The 15,823-nt window shown below is 39.9% G+C and overlaps 1 protein-coding gene across 3 annotated transcripts in view; it reads right to left on the bottom strand.

The window, feature by feature from the left end:
* Positions 1–15,823, bottom strand: part of MSANTD1 (Myb/SANT DNA binding domain containing 1) — an 81,048-nt gene that overhangs the window by 29,093 nt on the left and 36,132 nt on the right. The window contains exons 1-2 of one of the 3 annotated variants that reach the window (XM_054030690.1): positions 3,145–3,211; positions 2,464–2,728 (exon numbers count right to left, since the gene is read on the bottom strand). In XM_054030690.1, the coding sequence (XP_053886665.1) occupies positions 2,464–2,717 (254 nt within the window). In that variant the 5' untranslated portion in view covers positions 2,718–2,728; positions 3,145–3,211. Of the gene's footprint in view, positions 1–2,463; positions 2,729–2,845; positions 2,890–3,144; positions 3,212–15,823 lie in introns of those variants that run through there. The other 2 variants (XM_054030689.1, XM_054030688.1) reach the window with 2 other exon arrangements.

Raw genomic sequence — 15,823 nt, 5'->3', positions numbered from 1 at the left:
CAGCAGAGGTGCTCAGGTAAGTGGCTGCCTTTTTACATTGTAGGGTTGTTTTGGTTTGTTTTTTTGGGGAGGGAGGAATATTTTTCTTTCTGAACTCGTAATATGTGGATAAACATCAGTATTTTCTGGCTCCATGCTCTAACCTGATTTCTTTTGATGGTGACATCACTGGCAAATTATTATTATGGTGATAAGCACCCTAGTAATACCACAGACAGATGATAGACAGATATTTCATGAAATAAAAGTCTACAATTTGTGACTGGGATGGTGGAGGGAAATAATAATAATTTAGATGCTAAATGACCTGGTTATCCTGCTACTTTTGCTAAATACTTGTAGATCAATTTTAACAACTCCATATACTTGTTACAAAATACTATCTGAATACAGAGCATTTTTCATGCTTTCCGTGCCCTCCATTTCAGTTCACACCACAGTGCACTGAAACATGATGCATGACGTGATCTCCAAGTATCCTCCAGACCCCATAACATGAATTGAAACTCAGGTGTCCAAAAGCAAAGCAGACAGCAGAGTGGTAGCCAGTAGGTCCATTGTAATATTTCCCATCTCCACATATTAAGGAGAAATAATTAGAAAATACAACAAATTGGGAGTAATCTCTTTTGCTTGTCTGTTTACTTTACATTACATTGTCTTCAAATAATATTAGGAAACTTAAGTCTCCATTATACAACAACAACAAAAATCTGACATTTATAAGTGTATTTCTGACTCCATAATGTATTAAAACAGTAACATGCCAACACAGGGAAGTCTTCAAGCTCCCCAAAGTTGGCATCTTAATGAGCATTGCAGCTCGGTGCATTTTGATACACCTCACAACATGGCAGCATGCATTGAAAGTGCTTCTGGAAGTTAATGAAAACATACAGGAATGAAAAAGTAAATTTTCCTCCATAGTTTATATGTTTTACTCCCTCCCCTCCCAATGCTGCTTAACAGAAAATATTAACTAGAAAAAAACTGAGACTGTGTGATTGATAATAACAGAAAGAAAATTCAGAACAAAGGCTTACAAAAACAACCACTGCACATAGCCATTACAGTACTCAAAATATCATGCAGTATTTTTGGACACCTGTAAAACCTAAGTACAATGGGATGTATTTGTTAGCAGAGAGGCTTCATGATTTAGTGAGCTAAGCAAAGGCCTGGTAGTCAAGAACTACTGAGTTCTAATTCTGGGTTTGAGGGTGACTTGCTTTGTAACTTTGGGGAAATAATGACCTCAGTTCCAGTCTCCCTATCTGTAAAATGGGGGTGGATAATACTTTCTTACCTTCCTCAGAGACGTGTTGCGAGGATTAAGTAGGTGTTTGTAAAGCACTTTGAAGATGTTAAGTGCTGAGTATAAAATACCAGCTTTGACATTACAGAAAACACCTTAAAGACAATATTAATGGATTTGACAAACTGAGAAAGGGAAAATTCAAAGTTAAAGGGGCTTATAGCATTCACCCAAGTTTTCTATTTGATGAGTGATGTCTGCATGAAATACAGCAAGTGTGCCCCCAAAGAAAAGCAAGCAATTTTAACATGATCTGCTGCTGTAATAATCTCTTTTATTATTAATACTAGCTTTTCGTGGAGATGAAGTAAAAGAATCACATATTTGATTTTCTTGCATCAGAAACACATAACTAAATGACCACTCAGGATTTCCAGTATGTGGCAGTTTGTGTCTCTCAGCAATAAGATTTTTTTTTAAAGCAGATATATGCAAATATCTCTGCTAAATTATATTTTTTTCTAAACAACAAATGTGCGAATGTCTCAATCTTTCAAGCCAACTTTCCCTCATGACTGACATTGCCTCGTCTTTATCATGTTCTAGACACCTCTTCCCCCTTCCCCCACTCTCTTAGAGCAGTATTTACAGAGGACATTGATTCTCTCTCTGCAGATATAATAGTTGTTTCGCTAGAGCTGCTTATAGCAATGTGTGTCACTCAGTAATAAGACATCCAATTATTTTTGGCCCTGTGAAGTATTACCCTTCAACTTGCAATGCCAAAAATTGGGAACTTCATTCCTAAATAAATTATTTTGTATTTGAACTTTTACTTGTAACACTGATTCTAACTGGTCACTTCAAACTGCAGCAGTTTAACTGCCAGGAACTGCTGACAAGCTAACATTATCAGCCCCCTAAACAAGAAAATCTGTTTTAACACCAAATACATTTTCATTCCAATATTTCATAGCACCATTAGTTAACTATAAAGAAACAAAGTTGTAACAGAGTTTGAAAATAAACGAGAGGGAAAATAATAAAGATATAATAGTACTGGCAGGAGAGATTTTTAAAAGCGATATGAACAATCTTTAACCTTTTATCTATAGATTTCCTGTATGAGACTTTTTCTGAAAGGCAAATAACTCTGCGTCACCCCTGCTAAAAATCTCTCAAAATAAAAAGAATTAACTGAAGCTTACCTGTACTGGAATGTCATATTTGTAATTTTTATCTTTATTTCCTCTCCGTGGCGAATTTCTCCAGTCATTTCAAAGAGTTTGTTAGCCATTTTCTCATAAACTTTGGCATTCCTTTTAGTTTGTTTCAGTTCATCAAAAAATTCTTCCCAAACCAGCATTAAACCTCTCATTTCTGCATCAGTCCAGTTTCTGGCCCTTCTGTGTTTCTCAGTCTGAGAAGAAACAATGTAACTGGGAATTTCTGCTGCAGCCATTGCTGATTGACCTAAAAGGGTTTTAAAAGAGGACACTTAATATAGATTGAGTTTTTAGTTTAGGTTTTTGTAGTACAAGACATGCATATGTGGATAAAGAATTTGAATGACAACAGAACATATGAAACCTTTTTGCAACAGCTTGAAGCTTGAGTGCACAAAATGGGGCCTACATCTGACAGGCAGGAATTTAGTTAAAAGCTTTTAAACAGAGAAACGTCATTTTGATGTCACGTTTCCATAGCAACAGAGCAACTGCATAAGCTACAACAACAAAAACCTTTTAACTGAAAGCCAAAGAATCAGGACAAAGTTGACAGGCCATCAATATTAAAGCTTTTAAACACTTTAGGTTTAACAAAAAAAGATCTATGCAGCCTTTGAGAAGCTACTTTTAAGTTTCTACTTCTTTTTAGCTTTCTCTTACCTTTTAGGCAGACAATCTGCTAGCAGGGGGTCTTGGTTGCCTGAATGAGCTTTTAAGTTGTGCCTTGACAGACTCTCTAGGAGGTTGCAAGGACTGAGGCCATGTACATACATACACACACACACACACACACACACACACACTTTTACAAAGATTTTTTGTAAAAAGCTTCACACACCTTTATGAAAATATATCTGTGTATCTACAAAACAATAAATGCAGCCAGTCTCCTTAAAAAAGTGCCTGCATCATTTTTAGGAAAACACAAAAATAGCTTTTCAGTGTTTATTACTTACACACACACACACGTTGATATATCTTTACAAAAAAATATAAAGCCACTTTTTTTCCTAAGATGCTTTCCTGCTGCTAAGCACATATTGTAGTCCTGTCAATATGAATTTGCCTTTTGTAAGTATCTATAACTGTATGTGTATTCTGTATTCCAAGTAATTTAGATGCTATTTATGCTATTTTATGCAGCCTGTGTGCTGCCTCAGGACTGTAGCAGAGGTATTTCACCCGCTTTATGGAGAACCTAAAAGGATTATTCATTGAGTTTAAAAAAAAAAAAAAAGAGGCTGCAAGATGCTTAGAACTGTAAATAAATTGCTTTGTTGTGAAGTAAGCATTTTATGGTAGTTTTCTATGTACAGAGCTAAATTCTGTTCACATATACCACTGAAATACCATTGATTTATCATATTAAATTGTATGACACACACTATGGGTCAAATTCTTTCCTTTCTTACACCCATTCAACCCCATAATGTCTATCATAAAAGAGTAAGATGCATGGAATCGATCAATTCTAGCAATATGACTAGCTAATGCACAAGGCATTAATTCTCTACATTTCAAATTAAACAGCATCTTGTATAAAAACACACACCATTGTTTGTTTTCAGTTTCAGCATATAACAGCAATAACGACCTCACTGCAGGGTATTTCCTGGAGATTAATGACAGGCGGGGGTTAATGGCCTGAGGCTCACCCAGCCAGTCCTTAATCCCCAGGAAATGTTCTGTACCTCAATCCTTAATGCTTAAGTATCCTATAAATTGTAAGTCTTTTCATAACCACATCCTTGATCTTAACAGTAGTTTAAAAACTACACAGATTGGTTTGCATCCTGAAAAGGGTGAGGGGAGCCCATAATGCCCGTAAAAGGCACATGCAATAAAACCTTTAACTCATCACTGCCTGGTCTCCATGTTATGTATTTTATTGTTCATTCCAAATTGCACCAACCAAGGAACTGTGGAATATGTGAAGGGAAAAAAAATCAGAATCTCTCTATTCAGTAACTTTTACTCCAAACCCACTGAAAAATCTCCATGTGAGAAATATACCTACTGAGTGACAGGCTTCCTTAACAAAACCTAGCCTCCAAACAACATTACTTTTTAACTGCTAATATGACAGCCTAACAACTATTGCCCTTTTAAAATTTGTAAATAGCACCATATGCTGTCACAATGATCTTGCATGGTCTGTCTCTTGGGTGCCCAGCTGGAGACATCACATGATCGGTAGACAGATGGTGGTCAGAAAAGGATCAACTGGTGACAAGTTCATTTTATTAATTTATTTTTATATACCCAGCACACCACAAGGGGTTGCATGCACATATTAATAAAAACAATACCAAATTCAATTGACTAGTTTTGAAGCCAATGACAGAGGCCCAGCAGGACAAACTTAAGGAAGTAAGACGATGTCTCAGAAAAAAAGGTCCTTAAGCTATTGCTAGGATATTGAGTGTCTGATCTGGGACCAAATAATGATCTTGCATTTATACAGAAACCTCTATCCAAATGGACCCCAAACTGCTTTTCAGACTTTATTAAGCAATTATAGGAATTATTTTGCCCTGAAATTCATCCACTAGAACTCTGAAAATGTTTTGTATTATTTTTATTGCAACCAGTCATGTATTAGACACTTTACATAACAAAGAGAAAGATATGGTCCCTGCTTTGGAGAGTTTACAGTCTAGTTTTAGACAGGGCACAACCAGCAAGGGTAACAAACAGACAGGAGGAGAGGAGATGGAAGGGAACAAGGACAGCAGTAATAACTTCTTTGAGTGATTGTCCACATGTATTCCACTTCTGATCTACAGGTGCCCCGTGTGCATAAGTTTGAATTATTTTAAATAACAGCATACTGGGGCCATGCCTGTGCTCCAGATGCTATTGTGCTCCACCTCTACACACACTTGCCCGTATCTTAGGGCATAAGGGGCAGAGTGGGCCCAACCATCCCTCAGTTCCTCTTTAACCTCTTGTGGCAGCAAGATCTTACCCCCGCAGTGTCTATTTCTCTTCTAGTTACTGTTTTTTGTATTAATTAATATAGTTGTTAGTTTAGTAAAGTTTAACATGCATTAAAAAAAGAGACACTTAAAAATTTGAAGGATTTTATCCCAGTACCAGAACTTCGCTGCAGCGGCGGAATCCAAGTCTCCAGGATTCAGATCCTATCCCTTCTGTAAGGAAGCCATTGCTATTAATTATGAATATTATAAGTGCCTCTTCTGCTTGGTGAAGCACACATTCCAGATAAGTGCTTGATACGTTGCTCTTTTCATAAGAGGACACAAAAAGCGAGCAAATCCCACCTCAGGCTTTTCCTCCTAGAACACTCCATTTGAGCCTTAGGGGAAAAGACTAGACTATCTATGCTAGTGGTCCAATAAGCTGCAGATCTACTCCAAGCTCCAAGATTTATTCTTCCTCAGAAATGCTGCACTCTCCTAACTCCTGAGTCATGAAGAGCAACAAAGACTTCATCTGCACCATCATTGGAGGAAAGTGGTAGAAAAGAGCCCCTGCAAACACAGGTGTACTTCCCTGGGACCCAGAAAATCAAAGCAGAAATCCCATCATGTATCTGTTCCTGCTCAGATTTCTCATCCAATAGGTATTTCACAGGTCCTTCTGATACTTTGGCACCATCTGGTTACCAAATAACCATGGCTGTTCTGAAGAACCTATCTGTGCCTCTATCAGTACCAATTCCTCAGCACTGATACATTCTGCGCTGACGTCCAAAGGACCCACTACGTTGATGGCTGCCACTGCGGTACAGATTTTTCTGGAGCAAGCCTTATTGATACAAAAGACCTTCATGGTAATGAGCAACTTAACAGTAACCTAATAACTGGAGTCAACCACTGCTTTCCTCATAGAGAAATTTCCTTGCTTGGCACCATCTGCAGCCAGGGCCTCAGTATACATGGAAGGCATTCCAGAGCTCCCTAGAACACTCCTTCTATTGAAGAAATACATTCTCTCTTCCTTTATCTCTGAACAGAGTAAGGAAATATCACCCTCCTACTCACCACACTCCCCTTCCTATGAGCCAGCTTGGTCTGACAAGGAATCTAGAGGACATTGCTATAAACACAGACATCAAGAGTCTCCAAGTTAAAGGCCTTCATGTTTTCTCCCTCCATGGCCTGCAGCTCCATATCCCTATAGCATACAGTCATACCCATTCTGGGCTCCTTGGGGGCATGCAATCAAATAGGAAGACTTATTCCATTTGCCTCACCTCTAGAGTCAAATCTCTCTCCCTTCAGATCTACTCAAGAAGGTCAATTAGTGCAATACACTTTACATCAGCAGGAGCAAGACACTGAGCAGAAATATCTGCAAGAAACAGAGGATCAGCCCATCCCAATAGCAATATTTTCTTTTGATGAAGCAGTCACCCCAGCTGCTTCAACTCAATCAGATGAGTACTGTAGCTTCCAGGAACTCTTACAGTGAATGCAAATACCCTGAAAATGCCAGTTGAGATAGTGCAGGAAAAGTCACACAAACTTTTCAACATTTTGCATTCATCCATGTCCTGGAGATTGGCAATGCCAATAAATGAGACTTTGTTAGAGAAAGCTAGAGGGAGGTTACTAGTGGAGTTCCTCAGGATCAGTCTTCAGACTAATCTTATTTAATATTTTTATTAGGGCTGTCGATTAATCGCAGTTAACGCACGCGATTAACTCAAAAATTTAATTGTGATTAAAAAAATTTATAGTGATTAATTGCAGTTTTAATTGCACCGTTAAATAATAGAATACCAATTGAAATTTATTAAATATTTTGGATGTTTTTCTACATTTTCAAATATATTGATTTCAATTAAAACACAGAATACGAAGTATAGAGTGCTCACTTTATATTATTTTTATTACAAATATTTGCCCTGTAAAATAAAATAAATAGTAATTTTCAATTCACCTCATACTAGTACCATAGTGCAATCTCTTTATCATGAAAGCACTGTGACGGTGCACCCCATAAGGCTTTATGGAAGTATGCTTATAAATGTATATATGACATAACTGGAATATGTTTTATGCTACATATGCCATGTAACATATCTCTGTAAAGGTTATGATCTGCTGAATCTATTCCTCCTATTTGTATGAATGTATCATTTTTGTGTTTGACGTTATGAATATTGGCTGTGTACTTGCTTGATTTCTAAGTAGCCTTAGAAACACATTTGGTCAGCTTTTTGAGAATGGGCATTTAACTTGCACATTCCTATCAAGAAGCACTTAATGGACAATGGATCTTGGAAGGCTCCAATCCACATAAGACGTCTACTTGAGGACGTTCAAGTAGAACTATGGCTGCTACCTGTAAGTTCTGAGTCATGCATGGACTATGCATGACTTGCCCATGTGACTCCAAAAGTCCATCTTGGAACTGGACTTTGCATAGGAAAGAGGAGGGGGTCTCCACCCACAAGAGAAGATCTATTTAAACCCCTGGGAGACCCCTCCATTTGGTCTTCAGCTGGCTAAAGAGATAGCCTCTCCACCCCCCAAGGATACCTGAAAGAAACTGGAACAAAGGACAGTAACTACAGGGAGTGTGAGTGATTGCTGGACCCAGACTAGAAGGAGACTCATCTGTAAAAGGAAGCTTACTGAAATTCCTCTGAGGGTGAGGTTTTTATCTGTATTCAGTCTTCTTACTGTATTAGACATAGACTTGCGTGTTCTATTTTATTTTGCTTGGTAATTCACTTTGTTCTGTCTGTTATTACTTGGAACCACTTAAATCCTACTTTCTGTATTTAATAAAATCATTTTTTACTTATTAATTAACACAGAGTATGCATTAATACTGAGGGGGGGGCAAACAGCTGTGCAAATCTCTCTATCAGTGTTATAGAGGGCTAACAATTTATGAGTTTACCCTGTATAAGCTTTATACAGGGTAAAACAGATTTATTTGGGGTTTGGACCCCATTGGGAGTTGGGCATCTGAGTGTTAAAGACAGAAACACTTCTTAAGCTGCTTTCAGTTTAAGTCTACAGCTATTAGGGGACGTAGTTCAGACCTGAGTCTGGGTGTGCAGATTTAGGCTGGAAATAAGAAGATGATTTCTAACCACCAGAGGAGTGAGGTTCTGGAACAGCCTCCCAGTAGGTGTTTGTTTGCCCCACAACTAATTAGTTTTAAGATAGACCTTGATACGTTTTTGAGTGGGATTGTATGATGGGGCAGCCTGCAGCAGTGGGGGGCTGGGCTCAGCAGTCCAATACATGTCTTAGGTTTCTAAAATCTCATGCTTCAGGATTTCAGCTGGTCATCTTTAGGGGGTCAGAAAGGAAAGTTTTCCCCCCAGTATATTCTATGGTGGTGTGAGGTTTTTTCTTTTGTCTCCTTCATCTGAAGCATCAGAGATGGCCATGGCTGGAGATGGAACATTAGATGGGGTAGGCCAGTGCTCTGAGATGGCACTGAGACTTTTCTCTCAGAACCTTGGCTGTTGAATCTTGCTTAACGTGCTCAGGATCTAACCATATTTGGTGTCAGAAAGGAATTTTCCCACAGGTCAGATTGATAGACCTTGGGTTTTTTGTTTTGTTTTATTTAATAAAAAAATTGAAATGCTGTTTATGTGCATTTTAATTGAATTTTCATGCAAATAGAGCTTGACACACATCACAAGTGAAAAATTAATCGTCATCTAGTAAATAAGAAATGCATCATTCACCATTTATACATAGTAAAATTAAGAATCTGATTAAATGTAAGTTAAACTATATAATTGCTTAAATAAATGTGTATAGCTATAGTGTAGTCCTCTGATAAGAAGCACCAAGTTTAGTGTAAGGCTATATTTAATTGCAAATATGTTTTGATTGTTTCCAAGTAATGAGAATGAATCTTACTTTAGGAAAATAATTTTAAAGGTGCAAATGCAAAATACAATTAAAACAGATGATTTCAAATCAAGGTTTCCTGCTTGCTGTTTTAAATCATGATTAAATTAAGTTATTTAAATCTCTTTTATTTCAATCAGTACACCCTGCTGGCAAGGAACCACAAGCCTTGGAGATTGGGAGCTGAGGCTACTAGGGCTTTCAGGCTTCTGGCTCCCCATCAGTCTGCCAAATTTGCTGCTGAGCTGGCAGGAAAGCAGGCAGGTTGCTGAGGGAAGGCAGAGTTCCCTGGAACTTCGTTGAAATTGAACTGTCTTGGTGAAACATTTCAATTTTGCCCAAGTGTCAAATTCCAACCAGAAAACACATTTAATTGGAATTTTTCCAACCAACTCTGGTCTTGCAGTCCAGCTCAGCACAGACATTCCATCCAAGAGAGAAGAATGGAAAAAGATGCAGAGATGGATATTAGAGAAGTGGACAAATGGGGCATCAGGCTACCACCATTGTCTGAACGGAGAGAACAATGTGATGAAAGACTAGATCAGATACGTAAGAAGGGTCAAAATTACACATAACCTTGAAGTTAGTCTATGGAACTCATTGCCACAAGATATCATTGAGGAGTAGGTGTTTATATTAGTAATTATTAGATTCAGAATTACATTAGTAAGGCTTTTTAAAAGTTTGGAAGGAATATAATCCCTATGCTTCAGGGCATAACAAATACGGTTAGGAAGAAACATCCCTATGTGCAGGTTATATTCTGCGACTGATTGCTTCAGAAACATCTAGTGTCAGCCATTGTCAAAGACAGGATACTGGACTAAATGGACCACTAGTCTCATGTGTTCCTAGGATAATTAAACATGTTGCTATGCAGACAAAGAGCTAGTAGAGGTATTCATAGCACCAGCAATGTGGTTATATTAATGGGCTGGGAATATGATTTAGCAGCTGTGTTTATTACTTGTATTAGAATATAGGGGCTTTGTGTTAACAAATGTACAAGACATCTGAGAGAGAGAGAGAACTTGCAGTGGAATTGAACTAAACAACAGATGTATTGGGGATTTATGGGCACTTGAGCTGGTGGCAAAGCTCAATTGAAGAGCTATGAATCCAGAATGTGACCACCTTTTAGAAATGGTGCAAAATCTTCCTATCTGGAAGTTGCTCCTCTCTTCCTCCCCATGTCTGAAAAACAAATCAAAACCACACACACACACACACATCTATCCAAAACAAAAGCTTTATATAACTCAAAAAGAGAGTAGAGATGAAGACTCCACGGTTCAAGTCCCCACAAGGGACTTCACTATTGCTAATCTACTTCACTGTAACAAAAATGATGCTTACATACTATGGTGATGGGAGGCAGTACAAAATCTCAAGATAGAGAATATGTATTTACCTATCACATTGTTTACAAAATCAAAGCACTCAAAGAATAGTTGAAGACTAAAAAATCTTTCACTCCCTTTGTAACATATATTCTTATCAAGTTTTAAACATGAATATTTCATATGCAGTATAAAATAATGCATATTTCACCACAACACAATAACCTTAACAAATAAGTATTGTTTCTTCATCAGTAATTCAACATATAAAAAACAACAACACAGCACCTTTCAGGAAGAGAAACAAAAATTATATGGGTAGATTAAGGACAAACTGACCAGTCTCAATTTCAAGTTACCATAAATTATACGACATTATTTTCCAGAAACAGCTATAAGTACTTGGCAAAAGAGTCCACTGTTAATTTATCAATATATTTACTGGTATTTTCTATTCAGTTAGATAATGAAAAGAAACTATTTTAATACTAAAAGATAAATAAATATTCCTTAAAATAAGCCAGTAGTCTGTGTTAGAGTTAATGGTTTTGTGACTTAATATATTTTCCTCTAGTCTCTATAATAATAATGTTTGCTTCATAAGTGAAGAATGTCAGACTAGTGTCCTTAACTATTTCTTTTAAGTGTTTGGGTTTTGTAAATAATGTATTAAGTACACTGTTGTCATAAAACTGCTGCATTTCTTTTTTTTTTTTTTTTTTTAAATAGTACCTACAGACAAAGCCTTGGTTTAATTTATTTAGATCTCTGTGCATTCTGACCCGGCGCCCCAGGTGGAGCACCGGAGTGTGGCCAAGCCGCATGGTGCGGCCCCCAACCCGGCTCCCCAGTGGGAGCTTGCAGGCTGACTTAAAACAGCTCACGGGCTGGATCCAGCCCGCGGGCCATAGTTTGTCCACCCCTGCTCTAGCTAGAAACAGTTACACCAGTTTGAAAGTGCCTATTGTGGTATGGTATATTCTGGTACAATGAGGCAAAGTAAGCTATGCTGGTATGATGCACCTTCTACCAGCATAACTGTGTCCACATAGATTCATAGATTCATAGATTCTAGGACTGGAAGGGACCTCGAGAGGTCATCGAGTCCAGTCCCCTGCCCGCATGGCAGGACCAAATACTGCCTAGACCATCCCTAGTAGACATTTATCTAACCTACCCTTAAATATCTCCAGAGACGGAGATTCCACAACCTCCCTAGGCAATTTGTTCCAGTGTTTAACCACCCTGACAGTTAGGAACTTTTTCCTAATGTCCAATCTAGACCTCCCTTGCTGCAGTTTAAACCCATTGTTTCTGGTTCTATCCTTAGAGGCTAAGGTGAACAAGTTCTCTCCCTCCTCCTTATGACACCCTTTTATATACCTGAAAACTGCTATCATGTCCCCTCTCAGTCTTCTCTTTTCCAAACTAAACAAACCCAATTCTTTCAGCCTTCCTTCATAGGTCATGTTCTCAAGACCTTTAATCATTCTTGTTGCTCTTCTTTGGACCCTTTCCAGTTTCTCCACATCTTTTTTAAAATGCGGCGCCCAGAACTGGACACAATACTCCAGCTGAGGCCTAACCAGAGCAGAGTAGAGCGGAAGAATGACTTCTCGTGTCTTGCTCACAACACACCTGTTAATGCATCCCAGAATCATGTTTGCTTTTTTTGCAACAGCATCACACTGTTGACTCATATTTAGCTTGTGGTCCACTATAACCCCTAGATCCCTTTCTGCCGTACTCCTTCCTAGACAGTCTTTTCCCATTCTGTATGTGTGAAATTGATTTTTCCTTCCTAAGTGGAGCACTTTGCATTTGTCTTTGTTAAACTTCATCCTGTTTAACTCAGACCATTTCTCCAATTTGTCCAGATCATTTTGAATTATGACCCTGTCCTCCAAAGTAGTTGCAATCCCTCCCAGTTTGGTATCATCCGCAAACTTAATAAGCGTACTTTCTATGCCAATATCTAAGTCGTTGATGAAGATATTGAACAGAGCCGGTCCCAAAACAGACCCCTGCGGTACCCCACTCGTTACGCCTTTCCAGCAGGATTGGGAACCATTAATAACAACTCTCTGAGTACGATTATCCAGCCAGTTATGCACCCACCTTATAGTAGCCCCATCTAATTTGTATTTGCCTAGTTTATCGATAAGAATATCATGCGAGACCGTATCAAATGCCTTACTAAAGTCTAGGTATACCACATCCACCGCTTCACCCTTATCCACAAGGCTCGTTATCCTATCAAAGAAAGCTATCAGATTGGTTTGACATGATTTGTTCTTCACAAATCCATGCTGGCTATTCCCTATCACCTTACCACCTTCCAAGTGTTGGCAGATGATTTCCTTAATTACTTGCTCCATTATCTTCCCTGGCACAGAAGTTAAACTAACTGGTCTGTAGTTACCTGGGTTGTTTTTAGTTCCCTTTTTATAGATGGGCACTATATTTGCCCTTTTCCAGTCTTCTGGAATCTCTCCCGTCTCCCATGACTTTCCAAAGATAATAGCTAGAGGCTCAGATACCTCCTCTATTAGCTCCTTGAGTATTCTAGGATGCATTTCATCAGGCCCGGGTGACTTGCAGGCATCTAACTTTTCTAAGTGATTTTTAACTTGTTCTTTTTTTATTTTATCCGCTAAACCTACCCCCTTCCCATTAGCATTCACTATGTTAGGCATTCCTTCAGACTTCTCGGTGAAGACCGAAACAAAGAAGTCATTAAGCATCTCTGCCATTTCCAAGTTTCCTGTTACTGTTTCTCCCTCTTCACTAAGCAGTGGGCCTACCCTGTCTTTGGTCTTCCTCTTGCTTCTAATGTATTGATAAAAAGTCTTCTTGTTTCCTTTTATTCCCGTAGCTAGTTTGAGCTCATTTTGTGCCTTTGCCTTTCTAATCTTGCCCCTGCATTCCTGTGTTGTTTGCCTATATTCATCCTTTGTAATCTGTCCTAGTTTCCATTTTTTATATGACTCCTTTTTATTTTTTAGATCGTGCAAGATCTCGTGGTTAAGCCAAGGTGGTCTTTTGCCACATTTTCTATCTTTCCTAACCAGCGGAATAGCTTGCTTTTGGGCCCTTAATAGTGTCCCTTTGAAAAACTGCCAACTCTCCTCAGTTGTTTTTCCCCTCAGTCTTGATTCCCATGGGACCTTACCTATCAGCTCTCTGAGCTTCCCAAAATCTGCCTTCCTGAAATCCATTGTCTCTATTTTGCTGTTCTCCCTTCTACCCTTCCTTAGAATTGCAAAGTCTATGATTTCATGATCACTTTCACCCAGGCTGCCTTCTACTTTCACATTCTCAACGAGTTCCTCCCTATTTGTTAAAATCAAGTCTAGAACAGCTTCCCCCCTAGTAGCTTTTTCAACCTTCTGAAATAAAAAGTTGTCTCCAATGCAGTCCAAGAATTTGTTGGATAGTCTGTTCCCCGCTGTGTTATTTTCCCAACATATATCCGGATAGTTGAAGTCCCCCATCACCACCAAGTCTTGGGCTTTGGATGATTTTGTTAGTTGCTTGAAAAAAGCCTCATCCACCTCTTCCACCTGGTTAGGTGGCCTGTAGTAGACGCCTAGCATGACATCTCCCTTGTTTTTTGCCCCTTTAAGCCTAACCCAGAGACTCTCAACACTTCCGTCTCCTATGTCCATCTCTACCTCTGTCCAAGTGTGTACATTTTTAATATATAAGGCAACACCTCCTCCCTTTTTCCCCTGTCTATCCTTCCTGAGCAAGCTGTACCCATCCACACCAACATTCCAATCATGTGTATTATCCCACCAAGTTTCAGTGATGCCAACAATGTCATAGTTGTATTTATTTATTAGCACTTCCAGTTCTTCCTGCTTATTCCCCATACTTCTCGCATTTGTATATAGGCATCTAAAATACTGGTTTGATCTTTCCTCCCAGTTTTTTCCTGACTCTCCTTTCTCTCTGCCAATATAGCCCACACTCCCTCTTGTTTCCGACTCATTTCCCCGGTCTCCATGTTCCCCACTTACCTGTGGGCTTTGCTCACCTGTCCCCGTCGAACCTAGTTTAAAGCCCTCCTCACTAGGTTAGCCAGTCTGTGTCCGAATAGGGTCTTCCCTCTCCTCAAAAGGTGAACGCCATCTCTGCCTAGCAGTCCTTCCTCGAATAGCATCCCGTGGTCTAGGAAGCCAAAGCCCTCCTGGTGACACCATCTTCGCAGCCAGGCATTCACCTCCATGATGCATCTGTCTCTGCCCGGGCCCCTACCTTTAACAGGAAGAATTGAAGAGAATACCACCTGTGCTCCAAACTCCTTCACCCGTGCTCCCAGAGCCCTGTAGTCACTCTTGATCCGCTCAGTGTCACACCGCGCAGTATCATTTGTGCCCACATGGATGAGTAGCATGGGGTAATAGTCAGAGGGCCGGATAATCCTCGACAATGCCTCCGTAACGTCTCGGATACGGGCCCCCGGCAGGCAGCATACCTCTCGAGATGAAATGTCAGGGCGACAGATGGGCGCCTCCGTCCCCCTCAGCAGAGAGTCTCCGACCACCACTACCCTACGTTTCCTATTCGCAGTGGTGGCAGCAGACTCTCCAGCCTTAGGGGTACGAGGCTTCTCCTCCTTTACTGTAGGGAGTGATTCCTTCTTTCCTGTATCAAGAAGAGCATAACGGTTACCTATAACCACGGCAGGAGGGTTCGGAGCAAGGGTGGAGCACTGCCTGCTGCCAGAAGTAACCAGCTGCCAGCGTCCACCCTGAGCCATCTCCTCCTCCACCAGTGGTGTATCAGCAGTCCTGTGTACTGGGACAGCTACCTCAGCTGTCTCCACATGGACACTGTCGAGGAATTGCTCGTGGATACGGATGCTCCTCAACCTAGCCACCTCCTCCTGTAGCTCTCTCACCTGCTGCCTGAGAGATTCCACCAGCAGGCACCTTTCACATTGGATGGTCCCCCCAGCCTGGATATCCGTAAGTGGAAATTGCAAGTTACAGTCTTTGCAAAACCACACCAGGATCTGGGTAGAGGCATCCATGCTTAGGCACTCTGTCTGGCTACAGGCACAGGTGGAGGAGACAGCAGCAGTGCTGGCACAGGTGTTGCGGGTCTTCCTAACCATCGTAAGCCTCCCTCTGTCAAACT

This window comes from Malaclemys terrapin, chromosome 5 (assembly GCF_027887155.1).
Source record: "Malaclemys terrapin pileata isolate rMalTer1 chromosome 5, rMalTer1.hap1, whole genome shotgun sequence".
Classification (NCBI taxonomy): domain Eukaryota; kingdom Metazoa; phylum Chordata; order Testudines; family Emydidae; genus Malaclemys; species Malaclemys terrapin.
The sequence above is the reverse complement of the archived record's forward strand: the minus strand, read 5'-3'. Positions and strand labels throughout refer to the sequence as shown.